Source organism: Zeus faber (genome assembly GCF_960531495.2).
Source record: "Zeus faber genome assembly, chromosome: 4".
Taxonomy (NCBI): Eukaryota; Metazoa; Chordata; class Actinopteri; order Zeiformes; family Zeidae; genus Zeus; species Zeus faber.
Genome location: NC_137191.1, coordinates 11209442 through 11229148, shown reverse-complemented (window position 1 = coordinate 11229148; position 19707 = coordinate 11209442). Strand labels below are relative to the sequence as shown.

Here is a 19707-nt window from a genome sequence, read left to right as displayed (position 1 = left end):
TTGTATTGAACTCCTGATGGAGCGTCCAGTTTGGAGAAAGGCCTGGACCGCTCCGAGAATCACACCCAAACGCAAAAGAAACCGGGACCGCTCCTTTCGCGTCGCGGCGCGCCCCGGACAGGAGTTCCCGTTTCCCGACGACGCCCGGCATTGACCAACCTGCCATTTCAGCTAGTTAGGGGCTAAGCAGTGCCAATCTGTGAGCGATTGCCTTGGCACCGGCGTTTGGCAACTCCTGGCATTATGGGATTCTGTAATACAAAGCAGAGAGCTGGTATAAAAGCCGCAGTCAAGGCCAGCCAGCTCTCCTGCAGTCGGGGGCTCCAGAAAGTCTTCGCTGCCAGCCCGTGGGAAGGACCCGGGCTCCGCAGCCGCGTAAAACGCTGCTTGTAAAAAAAAATTATATAAGGTTATGAAGTTGACTAATGAATGCCGGCCCTGTCCAGTTTGCCAGCAGCCAGAATATGATGACAGCTAGGCCTAACACCATGGACGTTTAGGAGAGCTGGTGGGCGTGTGTCTGTGTGTGTGTGTGTGTGTGTGTGTGTGTGTGTGTGTGTGCGTGTGTGTGCATCTGTGTATGTCTATGTCTGTGTGTGTCTATGTCTGTGTCTGTGTGTGTGTGTGTGTGTGCATGTGTGTGTGTTCTTTACTTAGCAGAATTGCACGCACACAAAAAGACAGTGAAATATGTCACATAAACTCGATAATGAGAATGATTTACACAGTTCGTCAGTCCTTTCTCTCCCTCTCGCTCTCTCTCCCATCACACTCTAAAGGTCCCATGTTTCCTATGCCTCCCTCTTTCTAATTCATAGCCCGTGCTCGCGTGTGTCGACGCACACGGCTGTGCACACAAATGTGTGTGTGCGCGCTCGGTTGCGAGCCCGCGGTCCACAAAGGCCCCGGCGCCTGTGTATTTGCGTGGCGATCCCTGCCACCGCTGTATGTGAGCAGCGTACTTTATCTAAATCCTCTGTCAAAATGATAACTTCTCGGCGTTGCCGGTGGTGGACGGATGCCGCGACCCCGGGCCTGCGGGGGAGATCTCTGAGGAGACCGACCCATGAGGAGAAAAGCAGGACTCCTGCTGCGAACTGATAACAAAATAAACAAATAGTCCCAACACCACCACCCCTGCCCGCCTTCTTTTTTTTTTTTTCCCCTCCCTCCCGCATCATAAACATCATATGGTTTACTTCAAAAAGCCTTCAGAGGTAAATCGGCTTTATAGATAGCAAAACAAAATGCCCCAGGCGTCACAGGGCGTGCGCGCAGGCACACAGGCACGCAAATACAAATGCACACACGGACACGTTCTGTAGCCATTCTGGCAAAATCCTATTCACCATATTGACTTCTTCTAATGAACGCCCGCCATGACCATGAAATTATGGATTTTTCTGTTCTTGTCATCTCCTCATCGTTGCTCGCCGACAGAGACAGACGGCGACCTGACAAAGTAGTCGGTCAATAAGCTCTGTAACAAAATAATGTATTAAAAGGGGAGCCCCGCCTGCCCAGTGGGGGCTGCAGGGGGAGGCTTGTTAATCGAGAGAATGGTGGTATGGTGATTTAAAGGTGCAATTTTCAGGGTGTAAGATGTGTATCATTACTATTTATCATATGTATTCCTATTATTATCATGCATCTTGCACACATAATTAACCTCATTAGGAAATTGCATTACTTGCGTACATAATGTATATAATATTCCTGACTGCACTAGTACTGTATATACAGTGTATATTATACATTGACATAGATCCTGACAGCTGTCTGTGTGCCTACTAGGTCAATAAAGCCTGGTTATGTAAATTAAGAAATAAAGCATTAAATGTTTAGCCATCTACGGTGATCCGGAAATACGTACAGTTCGAGACACCGAACACGGAAAACGCCGGCGATTCCCCTTCCCGGCGGAGCGGAGCTTACAGGACGGGAAGGGAAGGCAAAGCGAGGCATCTGGAGGCGACGCGTCCCGAGCAGCACCTTCTTTAAAACGTACAAACTGCATTTGTAAGTCAAGATTAGCTCAGGGATTACAGGGATGGATGCTTTTAAATCCTTGAGAGCGCCAGATCCCTATCCTTCTAGAGTAGCCCCCGCCCCCACCCCCCTCCCGGTTTCCCTTATCCTCCATACTCATTAAACAAATGGAGATGTGCGATAGAGCAGGAGAGACAAAGCAAGACGGAGAGAGAGGGTGGTGGTGGGGGGGGGTACTGTAGATTCCCTGACACCCCGCTAATTGAGCGATCTCCATTGTGCCCAGCCTAGTTATCCAAGTTTTAATTAGCAACTAATCAATTCAATATGGCGGCGGCCATCGGGCGGGGGGGGGGGGGCTTCAGACACCGGAGCTCCGGCCCCCGAAACTGGAGCCGCTTCTAACCTTTGCACCCGCTGCTGTTTTGGGTCTGTTTTTATTGTTGTTGTTGTCGTGCCGGTTTCTGGCGAGAGAGAGAGGAATAAAACTGTGAGCGCCAGCATGTGTGTGGGAATCGAACGGCTCCACTCAGAAAGGTGCACGAGGGACGTCGCAATCGGGGCGGGGCGATGAAAGTGAGGCTCTTATATTTTCTTTTTTTCTTTTTGACTGTTCCGAGAGCGGCATCTGTTGCAGAAGTGATTTCCGTCGCTCTCTCTCTCTCTCTCCCTCTCTCCCTCCCTCTCTCGCTCCCTCCCTTTCTCTCCCTCTTTCTCTCTCTCTCCCACTCCCTCACCCCCACCCTCTCTCTCTCTCTCTCGCCCTCTCTCTCTCCCCCTCTCTGTCTGTCTCTCTCACACACACTCTCTCTCCCTGCCCTCTCGCCCCTTCTCTTTTTTCATCTCTCTCTCCCCCTCTCTGTCTGTCTCTCTCTCTCACCCTCTCTCTCTCTCTCCCTCTCTCTCTCTCTCTCTCTCTCCCTCCTCGTTCCACATCTGCCTTTGCAAAAGAAAGGGCGAAGCCAGCAATGTGTTGATTAGGGAGACGTGTTGACATGGCGTGCTGCGAGAGCGGCGGAGGCTGTCAACGGGGCCTGACCTCCCCGCCCGGAGCCCCCAGCTGGGGCCAACTCCATCTGAGGGCCGGGAGGCCCCCCGCAGCTGCACGTGGCGCGCCTTTCCTTCCGCCATCCCTCCAGAACCGCACACCACCCGAGGAGGAGAGCGCATTAAACGCCACGTTAAATATAACAATCTCTCAAGCGCGCGGGCGCGGGGCGAGCGTCCCGCCTTCTGCCACATGAGGCTCCCAAACGTGTTTCAAAACAACAAAAGTGCAAGAGCGCCCATCTGCTTCCGGTGTGGCACACGCGGCGCAGGGTGGGAGTGCCTCTTGGGAATTTTTTAAGAGGCACATAACTAAATTAATTGATGTCGTTTTGTTTTTGGAAAGTGTTTTTCTTGCCGTTTGGATCCTGTTGTATGGACGTGCAGTGGGGTGAGACGTGATCTCTCTCTCGCTCTCTCTCTCTCTCTCAAGTGCCTCCCCTTCTGACACATTGTCCATCTCTATTTTATTACAGCAGCCTTTCCTCTGTTGATGTACGAGCAGTGTTTCCCGGTTGGGGGGTGGGGGGTCAGTGCGCGATGGGGTTTTATCTGCTGTAAGTCTTTGTTCCCTTGTCCTTATTTACTTCGTACAACACTGAGCACTTCTCACCTTCTAATCTACTCCGGGCCAACTTTCCTCCACATCGGAGGCCAGCGTGGTTACGCCACGCTCAAGGTGAGCCGCCCTGCACGCGCGCGCGTGAGAGAGAGAGAGAGAGCGAGAGAGAGGACGCGTGAGAGGCCTAATTTATGGAGGCAGTCCCTCCCTGGCACCTCCCGGCCTCCGTGCTATTAAACCTGCATTAGTGGCTTTCCTTCGTCGCCCCTTAATTAATTGTTGTTTAACACACAGCAGGCTGACACAGCTGTGGTGTGTTTTTTTGTTTTTGTTCCCCTATGGACGACCCAGGTAATATCTGAGGCGGGATCCCCCCAAAGAACCACCTAAGATGGGACCCGTGGGGGGGGGGGGGGGGGGTACGGTGCCCTTGAGGACAGCCGTGGACTGGAGGCCAGGATGGATGGCTGCATTCACAGCCATAAATTTGCTGCTTTCTAACTATCTCATTCATCATATGCACACCAGGCTCTCTCACAATACAACCCCCCACACACACACAAACAGACACACACACACACACACACACACACACACACACATACTTTCCCAACTTCCATCCACCCTTCCTACCTCCCTGGCTCTCGCCCTAGTAAATAAAGCACAGACAGAGATAGGGCTCACAGTAGGAAACAGCAGATAAGTATATCAGTGAAATGACCATATGACAATGCGGAGCCCTCTGTTTCACCTTGGGATGTATGTGTGCATTCTCGTCACGGAGACAATCATCCCGTTCCGTGCTTATACAGTAGATACATTTTCATATCGTCCCCGCGGTCCTCAGATGCGCCTTCCCTGGTCAACATTTATTTTCATATATATATATATATATTTTTTTTTTATATATATATATTTTTTTTTCCCTTTCGGGGTCTTTGCAGATAGGGCTTCTGTCTAATCTGCACCGGGCCGGTGAAATAAATCACGCACGGCTTCATATTGTCTCATTCGGACGAAGATCTCATCCAACGACTGCATTGTGAATAATTACTCGTGTACCATGTGTAAGATGTGCCTGTTTTTCCTGAGTGGGATACCTCCCGGAAAGGCTGCCGTACCCTGACTCCTTCCATAAATCCGCAAAATGAAGGTGTTGTGCCAATGTATGTTCTTTTGGCTGAATTCAATTTTGATTCGATTATGCTCTCCGTCCTCTCAGTGATTGGACATTTATGATGGCCATACACGCCCATGTTAAGCTACGTTAGATTTCCAATCAATAAAAATCAGACTGGAGGGATTGCACAAATAAAGGTCACAGAGTCGTAAGCCCAACATCTAACAGGTGGAATTTAGTAATCAGTCAATGTGCTCAGATTTTAATCGTCCTCAATTTTAAGTTGGTAGAATAATGAAAGAAAAACTACTTCACTTTGCCATTTACTGGATCCCTGCCTTTCACATTTCACAGTAACTTTATAATTGATTTATGGCGGCACAAGACAATGTGGAGCTGAGTCAAAGGAAATCTTCCCTTTAAACTGAATTTGCGTTTTATACTCTTAGTGCTATTCCAATATTAATTATGTTATCTTTGGATAAATCATAATTAGTCTTGCAGTGAGCCGACCAGTCTGGTTTGAATGCAGTATGAAGGCTGCACGTTGCGCAACTATTAACTGGTGCGAATGACAGATCCCTACTGCCCTCCAGTGGTCATTGTGAGGAATGCAGCCATGTAACAAGGCCAGGGCAGGCGCTGAACAAAAGCTACCAAGAGCTTGAGCTTTTTTCTTTATTTTATTAATTATTGTAATAATTATTAGTAGCAGTAGCATTTCATTGCCTTCTATTATTGCCAAGCGCTTAAATGCATGTTGTATGTCATGTTTGAGTTGCATGAAAGGTGCTATAGAAATAAAGGATTTTATTATCATTAAGAAAAAATCTAAACATATGGCTCTTTTGTGTTAATTTATGCCAGTGTGAGCAAGAAAATGAATTGTTCATCCTTCTCAACACCAACATTTAGATTGCATTGCACTATATACACTTCCGAGATCTCTATTGTTGACAAGGAGACAGAAACCGAGCACCCGAGCAATGTTTTGCCAATAGACTCTTAGAGGAATGACCCTGGACGGTGAGCGCTGAAAGGGCTCGCTGCAGAGAGCTTAAACCTCCTTTCCATCCAGACGGCCTTTGCTCTTTTGAGGCTGGTATTCTAGCAGGTCTCCCAGGGTTTCCAAACACGGGCGCGGCACAAGAGTTGGTTTTCCTTTACAAGGCGGCGCTTTAGTGCTGCGAATCCACCGGGGCGGCACGGGACCTCCGTGCACTTAGCCTACATAGAGCACGGCGCATTAGAGGGAACCGACTTTCCTCTTCCCGGCCCGATGTGGGCTCCCTGCGGAGGGACTCCAAAAGAGGTTGGGGACGAGACAAGAGTACATAGAGGGCCCCGTGTAGGAGAGGACAAAGCCTGTCCGAGCCGCGCACAGAAAAACAGCTTCTTCACAAGTTTGTGACCAATGACCATGAAGCGGAGACAAGTCTGCAGAAACTGGAAAGTGGAGGATGTCCATATTTGAGCTTTGTAAATCCTCCCCAGGGTGTGAGTGACATCAGCAGTGTTACTCATTTCACAAGCGTTCCCCGGTTCACTCTCGAAACACACTTTCCCGTCTCCCATTCAAGGACGTTATGCGAGGCTGCCAAAGCAACACAGGCCAAGGAGACACTCAACACGGAGCCGAGCGCAAGTCTCGACTTTTTCGTCTCCCACCCGCCAGTTTAGTCAGCGCTGTAAGCTGCCGCTTTGAAGGACAGGTTGGTAACCAAGTGTGAAACGACCGTCCCCAGCAACCTCCACGTGTGGATACCATCTATTCAGCGATGAACCTGGGCAGGAGGTCACGAGTTTTCATCGTTCCCATCTTGCGTGCAGCACATCGGCTACCTTGTACATTTGACTTTGCTGTGACCATACTTCAAGTAAAAAGCCCTTCCCCCTATTTGGATAAGTCCTTCAATTCACCATTTTGTTTTCAAGCACTGGAAATGGGACTTGAAAGGCTTTCAACTTATCATAATGAAATATAATTTATTGCCCTCGATGAAATGTGTGTTTTAAATGTAAAGGCAGTTTTTAAATGTGCCATGTAAAGAAATGACAGGCCAGAATCATTGCCCTTGTTTTGTTTTTTTGATTTTATTTGCACAGTTCTTGACATTTTAGAAAAAGAATCCAAGGATTTTTCCTCCTGTGTGTTTCCTTCTGGCCTCTTCATGGTCCATGATGCCAGCTGAGGTGGTCAGCACAATGTATCTGCACATAAAGACAAGATACGGAACAACTCAGTTTAATACTCCACATTTTGTTTCATAAATACATTTTGCACAAAATACCCTCCATCCACAAAAGCCTGTGCGCGCATACACAAAATTAAAAACCTGGACGGACCGGTTGTGGTTTGAGCCAACCATGAGTGTATCTATTGGGGTTCTTTAAGAAACTTAATCAGCAATGTGTTGGTCAGGCTTTATGAGATCTCTGCTTGACTACAAACCATCAGGTTAAACCATTTATCCACTTCAAACACTTCCCTTTGGCACGACAGCACAATCATGTCCGGCCAAATAATTTGTTTGAAGTAAACAAGTGTTACTAGCACAACCCTCATATAGACACCAGCCCGACTTAACACCAAGCGTTTGAAAACGATGTAATCACAAATTCCATAACCCATTTACAGCGCAGCCTGCGACACATGGGCACCGGTAGACGCAGGCTACTGTCAAACCTTTGGAGTAAAGGTCTGTAAAGCGTTTAGCCAACGTTAATAACATGTCGCCAGCAGGGCTGACCGTGCACTCGGGTGTCAGACTGACGGGGCAGGAAGGCACCGTCGCATCACACAAACCAACGTTATCATTCATGTCAAACTACTGGGGTCTGCAAAGTGAAGCAAATCAGACGGAAAATGTTGCCAAAATTAACAGCTGCTAAATTGCTCACAAGATAGCGGTTTAATCTCGACAGCACATCAGAGTGGGATGTCGCTCTGAACACGTCCTGGTTGAACATTGCTCACGTTGTGTGTTCACTCACGTTGGGTCCTCTACAGGAATCAAGCTCAACTGTGATGGTTCACATCACATGTGGTCGTGTGACTCAACACTTCAGAACAATTTCATGTTTTGTTTATATTGTAGGCTTAGTAATTACAGGTGAAGTCTATTCCTTGGTCCAAGACCAGGCTACTTTCAATTGTATTTGTAATTTAGGTGCGCCACTGAAATCTTAGAATCATGAAAAATAAATAAAATAATGTATAGCCGCATAAAAATCTATTCGTCAAGACGGGGGAAAAAAATACAATTTTCTAAGAGTCAAGCGTTTTTTATTTTCCAGTAAGAATATCTAACATGTTTTTATTAAAGCCGCGAGCAGTTACTCCATTGACAGCTGGAAAGGTAACAGCACGACCAAAAGTTGGATTTATGAAATATAAATATTTATAGCCATTAAATAACATTGGAGCGCTTGGCAAAAATGACTCCTTGCATATACTGTAGACAGTAGCAATGTTAGCTGATTTGGAACTGCAATTAACAATTTAATTAATAGTATATAAAACAGTGTAATAATACACATAAGGGAGACACCTAATTCACATCTTATCCATTGCAACAGTTCAAAAATGGGCTTAAAATTCACTTCAAATTTTGGATGAAAACCCAAAGTGGAATGTCAAATAGGAACATGTCAGCTCAAAAAATTGCATTCAGCCGATTATGTAAATGTAACTGCTATAATGACACCATCAATCTGCAGCATTGCCAGAGAAGACTCACCCGAACTGTCTTGACGGCAGCAGGTTGGTCTGCCACTTCTCCAGGTCCTTCAGCTGGAGGTCAAAACGAGGGCTGATCACACCGCACTGAAAGGCAAGGAAATCGTTTTTATGGGGTTGCAAAATAATGACTATTAATACAAAACCATGCACCCATTATATACACACAAAAATGATCCTTTTCTATGCCGCTTGTAAACGGATTTTCCATTGAAAACGACTAAATTAAATGACCAAGATAAGAGATTTAACTGAACACATACAAAACAAGTTGCTTGGATAAAAATGAACACAGCTGAGTGAGTGAGAACATCTCAAAACAGCAGATTTCTGAAAAGTGTTTGGGCGGGAGGCACGAAAAGAGGAACCAAATCTTGAAAATCAACTCAAACTCAATTACAGGGAGTTAAGTGATAAACATGTCACAAAAGGCCAAACTGAGTAGCTACTGTGACTAAATCACAGACACTGAATGATCCCACCGTACGTTAATCGCATTTTCTCCAAGTTGTCATCCCAGGAAAGATTACACCTTAAGCAAATGGGATGGGTTGAGTATGACAGATCATACTCCCTGAGCAGCCTCACGGAGCACTTTGACGACATCAGCAGAAATTTCACTTCAGTGTTGACAGGTGGACTCCTTTTCCCATCAAAGTGTTATACAGCTCTGGCCTTTGTAACTGGTGTGCACTAGGCTCGGGAAGATTTATCATTTTTAATCGTCTATCGACCCCATCGATCCCGATGGACATTGATGACAGTCATTCTTTAAATGTTTTTTTTTTTTTTTTAATCTGCCAGGAAAGATCCAAGCACTGAACAATAAGTGCAGTTCACCGTGTTCTGAAACTGGAGCGGGGAGGGAGACAGGGAGCGGAGGCTCTCCCCCTCGCCGCTCAGAGCAGTCGAGTAACCACTGGTGATCGGATCTCACTCCCCGACTCTACAGTCCCGTACAGAGATGTTGTGAGGCGCAGGCGCAAAAACACAAAAAAGAACAAAGACAAGGCCCATGCCACGGCCTCCACTCCAGCTCTGGTTTTAAGCATGTTGCCGCTCTGGGCAAACGGAGCAGCACAGCGGAGCCGCAGTGAACGCATCTCAGGCGCATCAAGGTTCATGAGGAATTCCTCATGAATATATCTTGCCAGACAATCCGCTAGCTCCCCACCCACTCACGCTTAAAAAAATATAAATAAAAAGTGCCTGATATAAAGGGCCCTGGGACTTCAGTTAAAACTCACTGTTTTTGTGTAAATACTTCACCTGTAAATAATAAATCCTTTACTTCTGGAACGCGAAGACTGCATTTGCCACATTACAATAGGTTCTATGCGGGCGAACCCCTCCGCACAGACGCCTCCCCAGCTACCAGAATTTTGCACAATGGCTGGAGCCCAGTGTGAACACGACCGCCTGCATTACCATTCACCACTTGAGTCCACCAAACAGACAGACTTGAGCTCAAATCAACCATTTCACCTGACCGACAGAAATAAAGTATTTCAATCTTTAAAGAGAATGTTAGAGATAATTTTGTTGCACCAGAAAGAAGAGGCGTAGGGCTACAGATTATTTGCTGATCACTTGCGAACCGACCCCCTTCAGGTGCAAAATACTGCTTTCCATTATCAGCCATTTTTGATTACATTGAGACCATCCCAAGAACTCCAACATTGTAGGTCAGAAGGCAGTCTCAACCTAAAAAGCACATACGCAAAGGAGCCATACAAAAGCCAGCATCAAATAGTTGGCATGCCTTTCCCAATAGTCAAGTGTTTTATTTATTTTCATGTGATTTTACCTTGTTCAGCCGTCCTGTGAGATTGACGACAATTTTCCCGGCTCTGTGGTCGTCGATGATCTCAAACTCACCAATGTAACCTGGGAGAGTAGAAAAAAATAATCTATTAAGACACCGAAGAGTTGAAATTTTTCATCAATAGATCACCGTCATTCATCTGTCAGTAAAACCATCAAAGTCAAAATGGGTTCAACAAACCTGTCAAGCTTAATTATTCAGTGAGATCACCTCCATTGAATTGACTTTGCCTGTCAGTGATTTGAGAGCACAAACACTCCACTAGGGATAACAATATGACGTTCCACAATACCAAAACGGTATTTCACAATATCTATTTTCCCTCTTTATTTTCTGTTTATCCAATTAATAAATAGTTAATATTAAAAAAGAAAAACACATGGTAAAGTCTCTGACACCGTGCAAACCGAGAAGGCGCTGGGCGGGGCCCCCCCAACATCTCGTTTGCGCTTGTCGGTGCTCCACCACCTTTGTTTAAATTTGTTCCCATTCGCCCACAAGTCACATAAAGCACAGCGTCGTGAAATATTGGTGTAAAGCAGTTCTGCCGCTGATTTGCAAATGCAGCGCTTGCAAGAGTACTCTTGCGGAGATGCAGACAAAATGGGAAAATTACTGATTGGATGGATTACTAAAACAATTGGCTGCCTGCTACCGTGCAGTGGCAATATAAGGTGAGGGTTAACTCAAATTTACACCTTCAATTTGCAACATATATTGACACCGTGGCCACTGTATTACAGGGAACCGTTTATGGTTCAGAACCATGGTGGCTTGATACCACGGCATACATTAAAACTGTATAACATTCCATCTCTACACTACAAGCAAGCATCCATCGCATCCCCAGGACGGGTTATGAACACTGTCGTGCACAATTTCTTACCGTGCTTCATCATGACGGTCAGGAAGCGCACTATGACCTTGGAGCACGGCCTGATCAGGACCTGCCGTTTCCCACGCTTCTCTGCATTGTTGATGCTTTTGAGCGCATCTGCAAGAACGTTCATGCGCACCATGATGCCTGATGGGCATGAAGGAAAAAAAACAAACGCTTGTTAGTTGTGTGAAGTTTCATATTACATATTAAGACAAGTACAAAAAGTGGGAAACAAGAGGGGAAAGGGCAGGAGGGAGGCATCTGCCATAACGAGTGCATTCAATTTAAACTACTCTACTTCCACCATCTTTATTCATGCCCCGATCACATCAGATCTACAGCCAACATTGGCAACCATACACCCACAGCATTTACGTTTTGCTAAGCCTGTGCATGGAAGACATTGTGTAGATGATATATTTCACTTTACTCAAGGACTGTTCGATTTTTAGTGCAAGTTGTCTGTGCAACCATGCAGCCATTAAACAAGACAAATTCCTGGTGTATGACAATCTACCGCACAGACTAAACGGATGGATACAAGCCTCATCCAGCATCTCCACCGCTCTATCACTGCGAATCAATGGATTCGTCCATCACAAACCAGCACTGAGGGGGGGGTTTAACATTTTAAGCCGGAGCCCAACTCAACGCTGTGGAGCCCACCCCAGCACGGCCACGACCGGGGGGGGGGGGGGGGAAGCATCCTGGCTAGCGCATGTTAGCTTTAGCGCTAACCTGCCCAACTCCCGCTCCGCGATGGACTCCATTCATACCACGTACGGTAGCCGCGTGACACCCGAGTGGCTCCGCGCTGGACGCCTGCGACGGCCAAATCGGTTGTTGGACCCGGGGAAAGCTTCCGTCCGTCGGCGTTTGACGTGAAAATGCTCTGGCCTCAAGCGAACGTCTCGGGCGGCGAAGCGCGCTCAACGCACGGCTCCCGAGGCCCAGGCGGAGGGGGGTCCGGACGCGCCGTGTTTTACCCCCAAACTACTCTAAGAGTGGCTTGAGTGACCGCGGCAATAACCGCCCCGCGCTGTTGCTCTATGGTCGGACTTTAACATTTTGACATATTCACCCCATTTTACACCAGGATGCTTCAGATACGGTAAGGATTAGAGACGACAATTGTATAGGACTCCTTACCGGTTCTGCAATATGGCGGAAAGAGGAAGTGGAAAAAAATCGCAATGCAATATGGGAAAAAATCCAAAGCTTTGACAATACGAGGCGAGCGACACGGCCGATCAATCGTTACTCACCTGACCAAGTTGATTACAAATAAGAATTAAATAGTTAAGTTAGTTAGTTAGTTAGTTAAGTTAATTAAATAGATTGTTATTTATTTATTGATGTATTATTTTAAAACTTTGATGGTCTGACTGGATTTTACATTTAAATTCATGATCTGAACACCCTGCTTCTATTTCATCTGTCAAAGCTGTGTTTTTAAAGGTGCTATATAAATAAAGCTATTATTATTATTATTATTATTATTACTATTATTATTATTATTATTATTATTATTATTACTATTATTATTATTATTGTTATTGTTATTATAATGATTATTGTTGTTGTTGTTGTTGTTGTTGTTGTTGTTGTTGTTATTATTATTATTATTATTATTATTATTATTATTATTATTATCATTATCATTATTATTATTATTACAGTATGTACCACAAAGGCCTACTCAATCTCAACAACAAATACATGATGAACACCATTTCAATAAAGTAATGCAGGCAATCAGGGTTGTGCTGTTTTTTGATTGTTATCATTATTTTTATTAATACTGTTATTATTATCATAATAATAATAATAATAATAATAATAACAGCAATAATAATAAATATATATTTTTTGTTGTATTATTATTGTTATTGTTACTATAATTATTGCTGTTATTATTTAATTAAATGATTGGTCGTTGGACTAGCAGCAACACTGAACACTGTTTATTTCTGTAGACAGGGTTTGCAGGAAAATTTAATCAGTTGCATGATTAAAATTAGCGGCAACGGTTTAAAAAGCCCAACCAGAAGTCTAAATCAAGGTCATGTTAAAAGGATAACGTTATGGGCAATATGAAATCCTTAAATGGGGCTGATCAATGACTATGTCACACACTTTTTCTTATAATGCTCTCACAACTTGTTGTCATCTTTTTGAATATCTCACTCTTGCACAATTTCAAATTAATTGTGATGTAAAACAAGACCATTTTAAATTTTATGGCAATGACAGCAGTCATAGAATGTAAATATATTGACAAATAAAATATTTTATTCATTATTTAAATGTGTTTAAATGTTTAATGTTAAAATTAGTTCTCATGAAATTTTTGTTGACAGAAACTGAAGAAACAATGCAAAGCAAGAAACTACAATCACAGTACCTTGTGCCAAACCTCAGCTTTGATCTGGTTTGGATAACGATAATGACTTTTAAATGTGCATATATGTACTGTATATCCTATAAATATTATATATTTCCCCTGCCCAAAACTATGTCATGGAAAGTTTAAAGAGCATGTAATGGGGCTATAGCCTGGCCACTACATGCCAATCATACTATGTTCATTCATTAATGTTGAATTAATTACTTATCATTATTGTGCATTAAATGCCACTATGGCTGTACTATATTTTCATTTATCAACGGTCAAAGTGGCAAAAACATGACAATGTGTCAAGGCAAAATAGTTTTTTCTACTTATTTCAAGCTACATTTTCATGTCAAGGCATAAAGCCATGTTATCTCGACATCTAACATCTAAGAACCCAACACTATTCAACAAGAATAAAAGGCCCACCTCACGTTCCCCTAGTGTCCAGAAGAGGCGATTAGGAGACAAACTGGTTAGACCCAATAACACAACAACTGATCTGGTCATCAAAGTAACAGAGACATGGAGCACAATGGACTGCTGGGCGCACAAAACGTAGTAACCAGACTTCTGTATCCTTCCACTATAATTTCAAAATGTATTTATTATTTTCCTCCAATAAGCCTTTTGGTGTTCTTCCCCCATCTCAGGTCTAGCCACCGTTGCTGGTCATGCTGGCCGAAGAGCCTGCGTCTCTGCGGTGATCCAGGCCCAGCCTCTGAACATCCACACCCATGGCCACCAGCGTCTGGAGCAGGGTGAGCTCCTGCCGGGAGGCGGGGTCCACCAAGGCCGGGCAGGTGGGATTGCACTGGGGCCACTGGCACGCGTCTACCAGGTGGAAGGGGCAACCTTTGGAAGGCGTCTTATTGTTGCGGTTGGCCTCCTGGAGACTCCTGTCCCAGCACTGCAGGGCTCGTGGCAGAGTTGTGCCTTTAACCTGGAAATTAATCCAGTTACTGGAGGAAAGAAGACAGGGAAAAGAGTCAGTAGGAGGATGTGTAGTCACAAACACAATAAAAACAAGTATAAGTGCTCACAGGTTTCACGTAGACAGCGTATCTCTCAATCTGTTCCTCTGCGACAGCCAGTGTCCATCCCCTGACACGGTGTCACTGGTTATGGTGGTGTCGGTGACACCACCATAACCAATGTCACAAAAAGGTTATGTTACAAAGCGGTAAAAAATAAGAAAAACAACCGCACTGTAGACCGAGATACACGACTGCATCTCCCATAAAAACACACCAAACATAACCTTGTCCTTTAAACATAAATAAGACTCCCACCCCTCGCCCTGACATTGACCTGTTATGTCCATCTGTTTGGTGTGTGTGCCTGAGGGAGAGTGTGACAGAAAGAGAGGGGCGGGTGGTACAGAGGGGATACTGAAAGTGTGAAATGGCACTCAGTGGCACGCATGGTGTGGCATGATGAATGGGGCTTACAGAAACAGCAGCATGAGCTCACTAGGTAGAGATGGGGCCATCAGGAATGAGGGGGATAGAGTGGTAGATTACAAGAGTGGCTTTTTAGGGAGGGCGGGGGGTGGAGGGGCGACTGGAATCAAATGTCCCTTCTTACCTTTTAGTGATCGAAGTGTGGGAGAGGCAGGAGGGAGCGAACACACCCCTGGGGGAAAGACAGAACGGAGAGCGCTCGTCATCCATCACTCTCCAGTGGTTGTTTGAAAGCGTCACAGTGGATGAGACCTAAACGTCACCTTAGCCCAGGTTCCCCAACTTCGCCACCAATTTCTAAACGACGCGCCAAGATATTATTCAAGGCGACCCAAGCTGGAGCAAACGTACGTGACATCTCTCAGGGAGTTTTTGACTTCTTTCCCTAGATTCTGCATGTAGGTCCACTGCTCCTCCGACAGGCTCCGCCCTCCTCTGTAGATGTTCTCCACTCTCAGCTGCTCCTCATCAAACAGCCACTGCACAACAAACAGTGGGGCTGCAAAGAGCACAAACAGATGTATTAAGATGGCATGCAGCGCCGCCCGATCAACGTTGCAGCCTTTGAGTTTTTACTGCAAGCACCTGCTGTTTACCCACTTTGATGTTTTATTAGTTTAAATAGCCGCCCGTTCCAAATGGGAGTCAGCACGCTTCCCAGGGCATTGGTGAATCAGAGGATACCCCTGTTGATGGTGAACGGCTTGAGACGGAAACAACACGGGTTCCAATTAAAAACGGTGGCAGCCTCCGTCATCAGATACTCACAGGTCAAGGTGGAGTACAGCTTGTGACCAAAGAGGCACTGCCACTCCTCCCCTCTCTTGTAGAGTTGCCGACACCTGTCGGGCACAGCCCCGTTCCACAACCTGAGAAAAACAGAGGAACTGATCACCAACAACAACAACAAAAAACACTAGTCATGTCCTGTAATGCCATGGATTCAAATCATTAGACGTTGACCGGACCCTTTTTTTTTGATCGATCAATTTGCGCTGACTAGCACATCTTCACAACAAACGCACTGTCATGTGATCATCGCAAATGGAACAGAATCTCATTTGGAGAATGAATCCACGTCCAGGTTCCAGGTTTATCTCAAGCTGAAAAGGACTCGAGCCGAGGAGTAAGGAAGTAAATATGCAGCTGATGTGAGATTACCTGAGTCCCTTCTTTATTGCGTCCTCAGGTGAGCAGGAGACAGTCTCTGGGCAGTCACGGGCCCCCCGCTGCTGCTGTTTACTTTCCAGATACCAACCGGAGTCCACCAAGCCCCGGACCTGGGCCTCCGCCCCGAGCTGCTCCAGCTGACTGGCCACCCTCTCCACATTCAGCAAAACGCCTGTCCCCCCGGCGCTGCAGCGGACCCAGGGAACAGACTAGTCTGCCTTTGGCAGTAACACTGGGCTTCCGTGTGTCAAAACGACACGCCATCTAACAGCGGAGGTGGTGATAAGAGCTTTGCAATCAGACTTAGCAGCGGATCCCATTGTTATGGTCTCTCGGGGGTGTTTTAATCTTGCAAAACATGTTGCTTAACTGGGCGGAGGTTTCACCGATGCAGCAATGGGCCCTTTTAATAGAAATGATGGCGTCGTTTGCTAATGATTGGAAACACAGAATTGACAGGCACTTCAGATACAGCCTGCAACGGGGCTTCAAAAGGGTGGCGGCGGAGGGGTCCTGACCCCAGTGCACAAGCTGACTTCATCGACGGAGGAAAATAACTCACCTTGCGCCGGCCAACATGACAACCTTTGCTTGCTTGAGGCCTTTAGGGACCAGGTCTTTAATGACCTCGCGAATGATCAGAGATCCCATGAAGGTGTATTCAGCTGGTGAAGAAAAAAAACAAAAAACAGGGTCACTGTTTAATGTTTTTTGTTTTTTTTCTAAGATCATATTTGGTTTCAGAGTTGAACTGAATGAATCATTATCTATCAAAAGAGGATTCTGACTTGTATTCCTCTCCTTTTCTTTCTCTTTTCCCTGGCGTGGGCGAGGAGGCGTCGGGGTGGGTCCAGTGCCACTCCATACATCACTTGAGCAGTATGGGATGAATCTGCAGAAAAAAATTGACATTCACATACGTAAGTTAATGACATGTTCATGCACAGATATTTCATTGCATATGATAGAATAAGATATTTTTCACCTTCCATGATCCTAATTATAATGCAAAAAAGTCACCTAAATACTTACACAATATTTGTGTTGTGCCAGTGGGGATTTTCCTCGGCTTTGGAAGACAATATTCCACTTCCTGTAAATCATTCAAACCACAGAAACTATTCATGTTTTTCTGCCAAATCTAAAATCGGAATAAAGGCAGATGACATAATGAAAACACGAATGGCATGCCTTCTAAAACAAGGCCGAGTGACTTACCCCTTTTTGTTTGGGGCCACTCCGATGAGCTCATGAGGCGAGGGATATTTATGTACCTGGAACTGCAGGTCTCTTTGTTATAGCAGCACCAACCGCCTAAAAATAAAAAGACTAATGTTAGACGTTCACACCCGGCAGAGAAAGGGAGACCCTCCTCGTTAGCCTATTGTTGTCGTCTGTGAGAAATGGAGAGGGAATCTAAGAGGAAGGCACCTCCAGAAAGACCATCGGTTATTTTAAAGACTCCGCTGATACCGCTAAGCCACTGCTGCGCCCCATTGTTGATTAACAGTGACTGTTACGTTTGTGGGAAAAGTTGAATCTTACCTTGTCGCTCGTGCAACAAGTTATATCGCTTCCCGGGGGCTACCACTTAGAGGAGTGTAATAATACACTGCCAGGTGTGTATTTGGAATTTGAACCAGGTTAGACTTCTGTTTTTGTTTTTCTGCCCTTTTTAGATAAAGAGTGAATCTCCTTAATCTGCACAATCTATCCCCCAGACATTTTCCATCGTTAGGGCCATCAAAGTGAAAGTGGCTGTACAAAAGCGTATATACACACCTTCCAGGAACAACAGCCATCTACGGCTTCCCCTGAACTCCTTCAGGTAATACCTGGGTAATAGACAGGATTGGATGGTTAATATGTAGATGAGTGAGAAAACATGTACTGACGTATCTTACTGTGCATTCTGTAATTTCTGGTACTCTCTATGGGTGTAAGGAGTGGAAATCTCCATGCATGTTATTCAAATATACTCCGAGCTCCGTCGCATCTCACCCGGCTGCTGTTCCATCATTACATGTGACCTGGGTGTTCCTCAGAAAGTGCAGTCTCATGGTTTCCGCCTGTTGCCCGGCTGCCCGACCTCCTGGACTGCCCTCTCTGCCCGCCTCGACTGCCCCCGCAGGTCCTCCATTGGAGGCATCTTCAGGCGGAGGCTGTGAGACATTGGCTCCTTGGTTCCCGGGCTTCTTGGAGGACTTTCCGCCGGATTTGGCATTGCGGTTGTTTTGACTGCAGGTGCATCCCAGCAAAAGCAGGAAAGTGACCAGACCCACTACCTTCATATCTATATGCATCAAATGAGATAAAGGACAAGATGTACTTGAGTGCATGCAGATTCTTAATGTTACTATCATTCCCTAAGTGTCATTAAAACAGTAATTTCTTAAATCGTTCATCATTACATCTTTGATCATTGGTCATAATCTGACATTACGCTCTAACATTCAAGCGTGAAAATAGAAAAAAAATGCCTTGAAAATGGCCATAGACAGTTGGCATCCAACCTACCTCTTTAGATATCAGCTTTCGAGGTTCGCTGATGGATCCCACAGTAAAGGAAATAACCGGTGCTGCTGAGGAGAGATAGGGAAGTCCGGAATCCACTGACTGGGTCTGAAAAGAAGATGCCAGCGGTTGGTGCTGATGAAAGGTTGACCAGGTTATGATGAAAGCCTGCAAATCAGAGGTGAGCTTTATAGTGTCACCATATGATCACATTGCCCCTGTTCTCCCTTTGAGCTCCTGCCAGTCCTGGAGATATGTCGATGACGACACGTCGCAGGGGAGGTGCTGCGCAGCCAGTGGCGAGGAGAAAAGATAACACACGCTTCATCTCAACATATTTCAAGTCCTCGCACCGCCAACATATCATCTGTCAGAGCGTGGCCTCACAACAAGCCTTCCCTCCCCCATCCCAGCTTTTCCTCTCTCCTCCCAACGCCTGCCCTCCCACTATTCACCCCTGATTGCCAGTGTTTTGATTTAAGCACCTGCATGGTTGGCATAACTGCATAGCCCCTTTGGAGGTATGTGACCCCAGGTTCATTGGAGCACAAACCTCACGCTCTCCGACGAGGGGAACGTATGGTTCCCGGTGAAGTTCCCGAATGGTCAACAATTTAGCAGACGCTCTCAAGGTGTAGGTGGCAGATGCCCTTGTTGGCACCCAGTGTTATGAAATGAGTTCACAAACACAACGCATTCCGCATTTAATCAGTTTACAATAAGAAATGCCATAGGGCGTGTTAAGTTATACCCCCAGGAGATTAATATCTGTAAACTTCCCTCTTCTTTTTGTTTGAGAGATGGGAAATGTTTGGATTCTTTGGTAACATGAAAGAAAAACATTTCACTATAAAAGAGTTGAAGGAGCTGTAATTACTTGTATACAGTGGCATATATTGTCTTTTATAACTGTATCATCTCACAATGTGAAAAATCTAAATAGTGTAAAAAACACCACATGGCAATAACAATACCTCAATCTGAATACTTTTTGCCCCATCAATGT

General features: G+C 45.5%; 2 protein-coding genes across 2 annotated transcripts; both read right to left on the bottom strand.

Moving 5' to 3' along the window:
• Positions 1-6791: 6791 nt before the first annotated feature.
• rps15a (ribosomal protein S15a) lies at positions 6792-12322 on the bottom strand. Its single transcript, XM_079999304.1, has 5 exons — positions 12312-12322; positions 11169-11306; positions 10265-10344; positions 8459-8544; positions 6792-6929 (listed from the first exon to the last, which is right to left on the bottom strand). The coding sequence occupies exons 2-5, from the start codon at positions 11299-11301 to the stop codon at positions 6836-6838; spliced, it is 393 nt and encodes a 130-aa protein (XP_079855430.1). The 5' UTR covers positions 11302-11306; positions 12312-12322; the 3' UTR covers positions 6792-6835.
• Positions 12323-14209: 1887 nt separating this feature from the next.
• notum2 (notum pectinacetylesterase 2) lies at positions 14210-18478 on the bottom strand (the record flags this gene model as incomplete). Its single annotated transcript, XM_079998696.1, has 11 exons — positions 14210-14516; positions 15142-15189; positions 15369-15516; positions 15786-15886; positions 16179-16373; positions 16750-16852; positions 16976-17079; positions 17220-17280; positions 17406-17501; positions 17970-18022; positions 18189-18478. The coding sequence occupies 11 exons, from the start codon at positions 18476-18478 to the stop codon at positions 14210-14212; spliced, it is 1506 nt and encodes a 501-aa protein (XP_079854822.1).
• Positions 18479-19707: the final 1229 nt, after the last annotated feature.

Bases quoted from the DNA above. Each gene is read 5' to 3' on its own strand.
- rps15a (XM_079999304.1), bottom strand. From the start codon at position 11,301: ATGGTGCGCATGAACGTTCTTGCAGATGCGCTCAAAAGCATCAACAAT. The intron at 10,345-11,168 runs GTAAGAAATTGT...CTACTCTCCCAG, and splicing joins GACCGTCATGATGAAGCACG to GTTACATTGGTGAGTTTGAG. The intron at 8,545-10,264 runs GTAAAATCACAT...CTTGCCTTTCAG, and splicing joins TCACAGGACGGCTGAACAAG to TGCGGTGTGATCAGCCCTCG.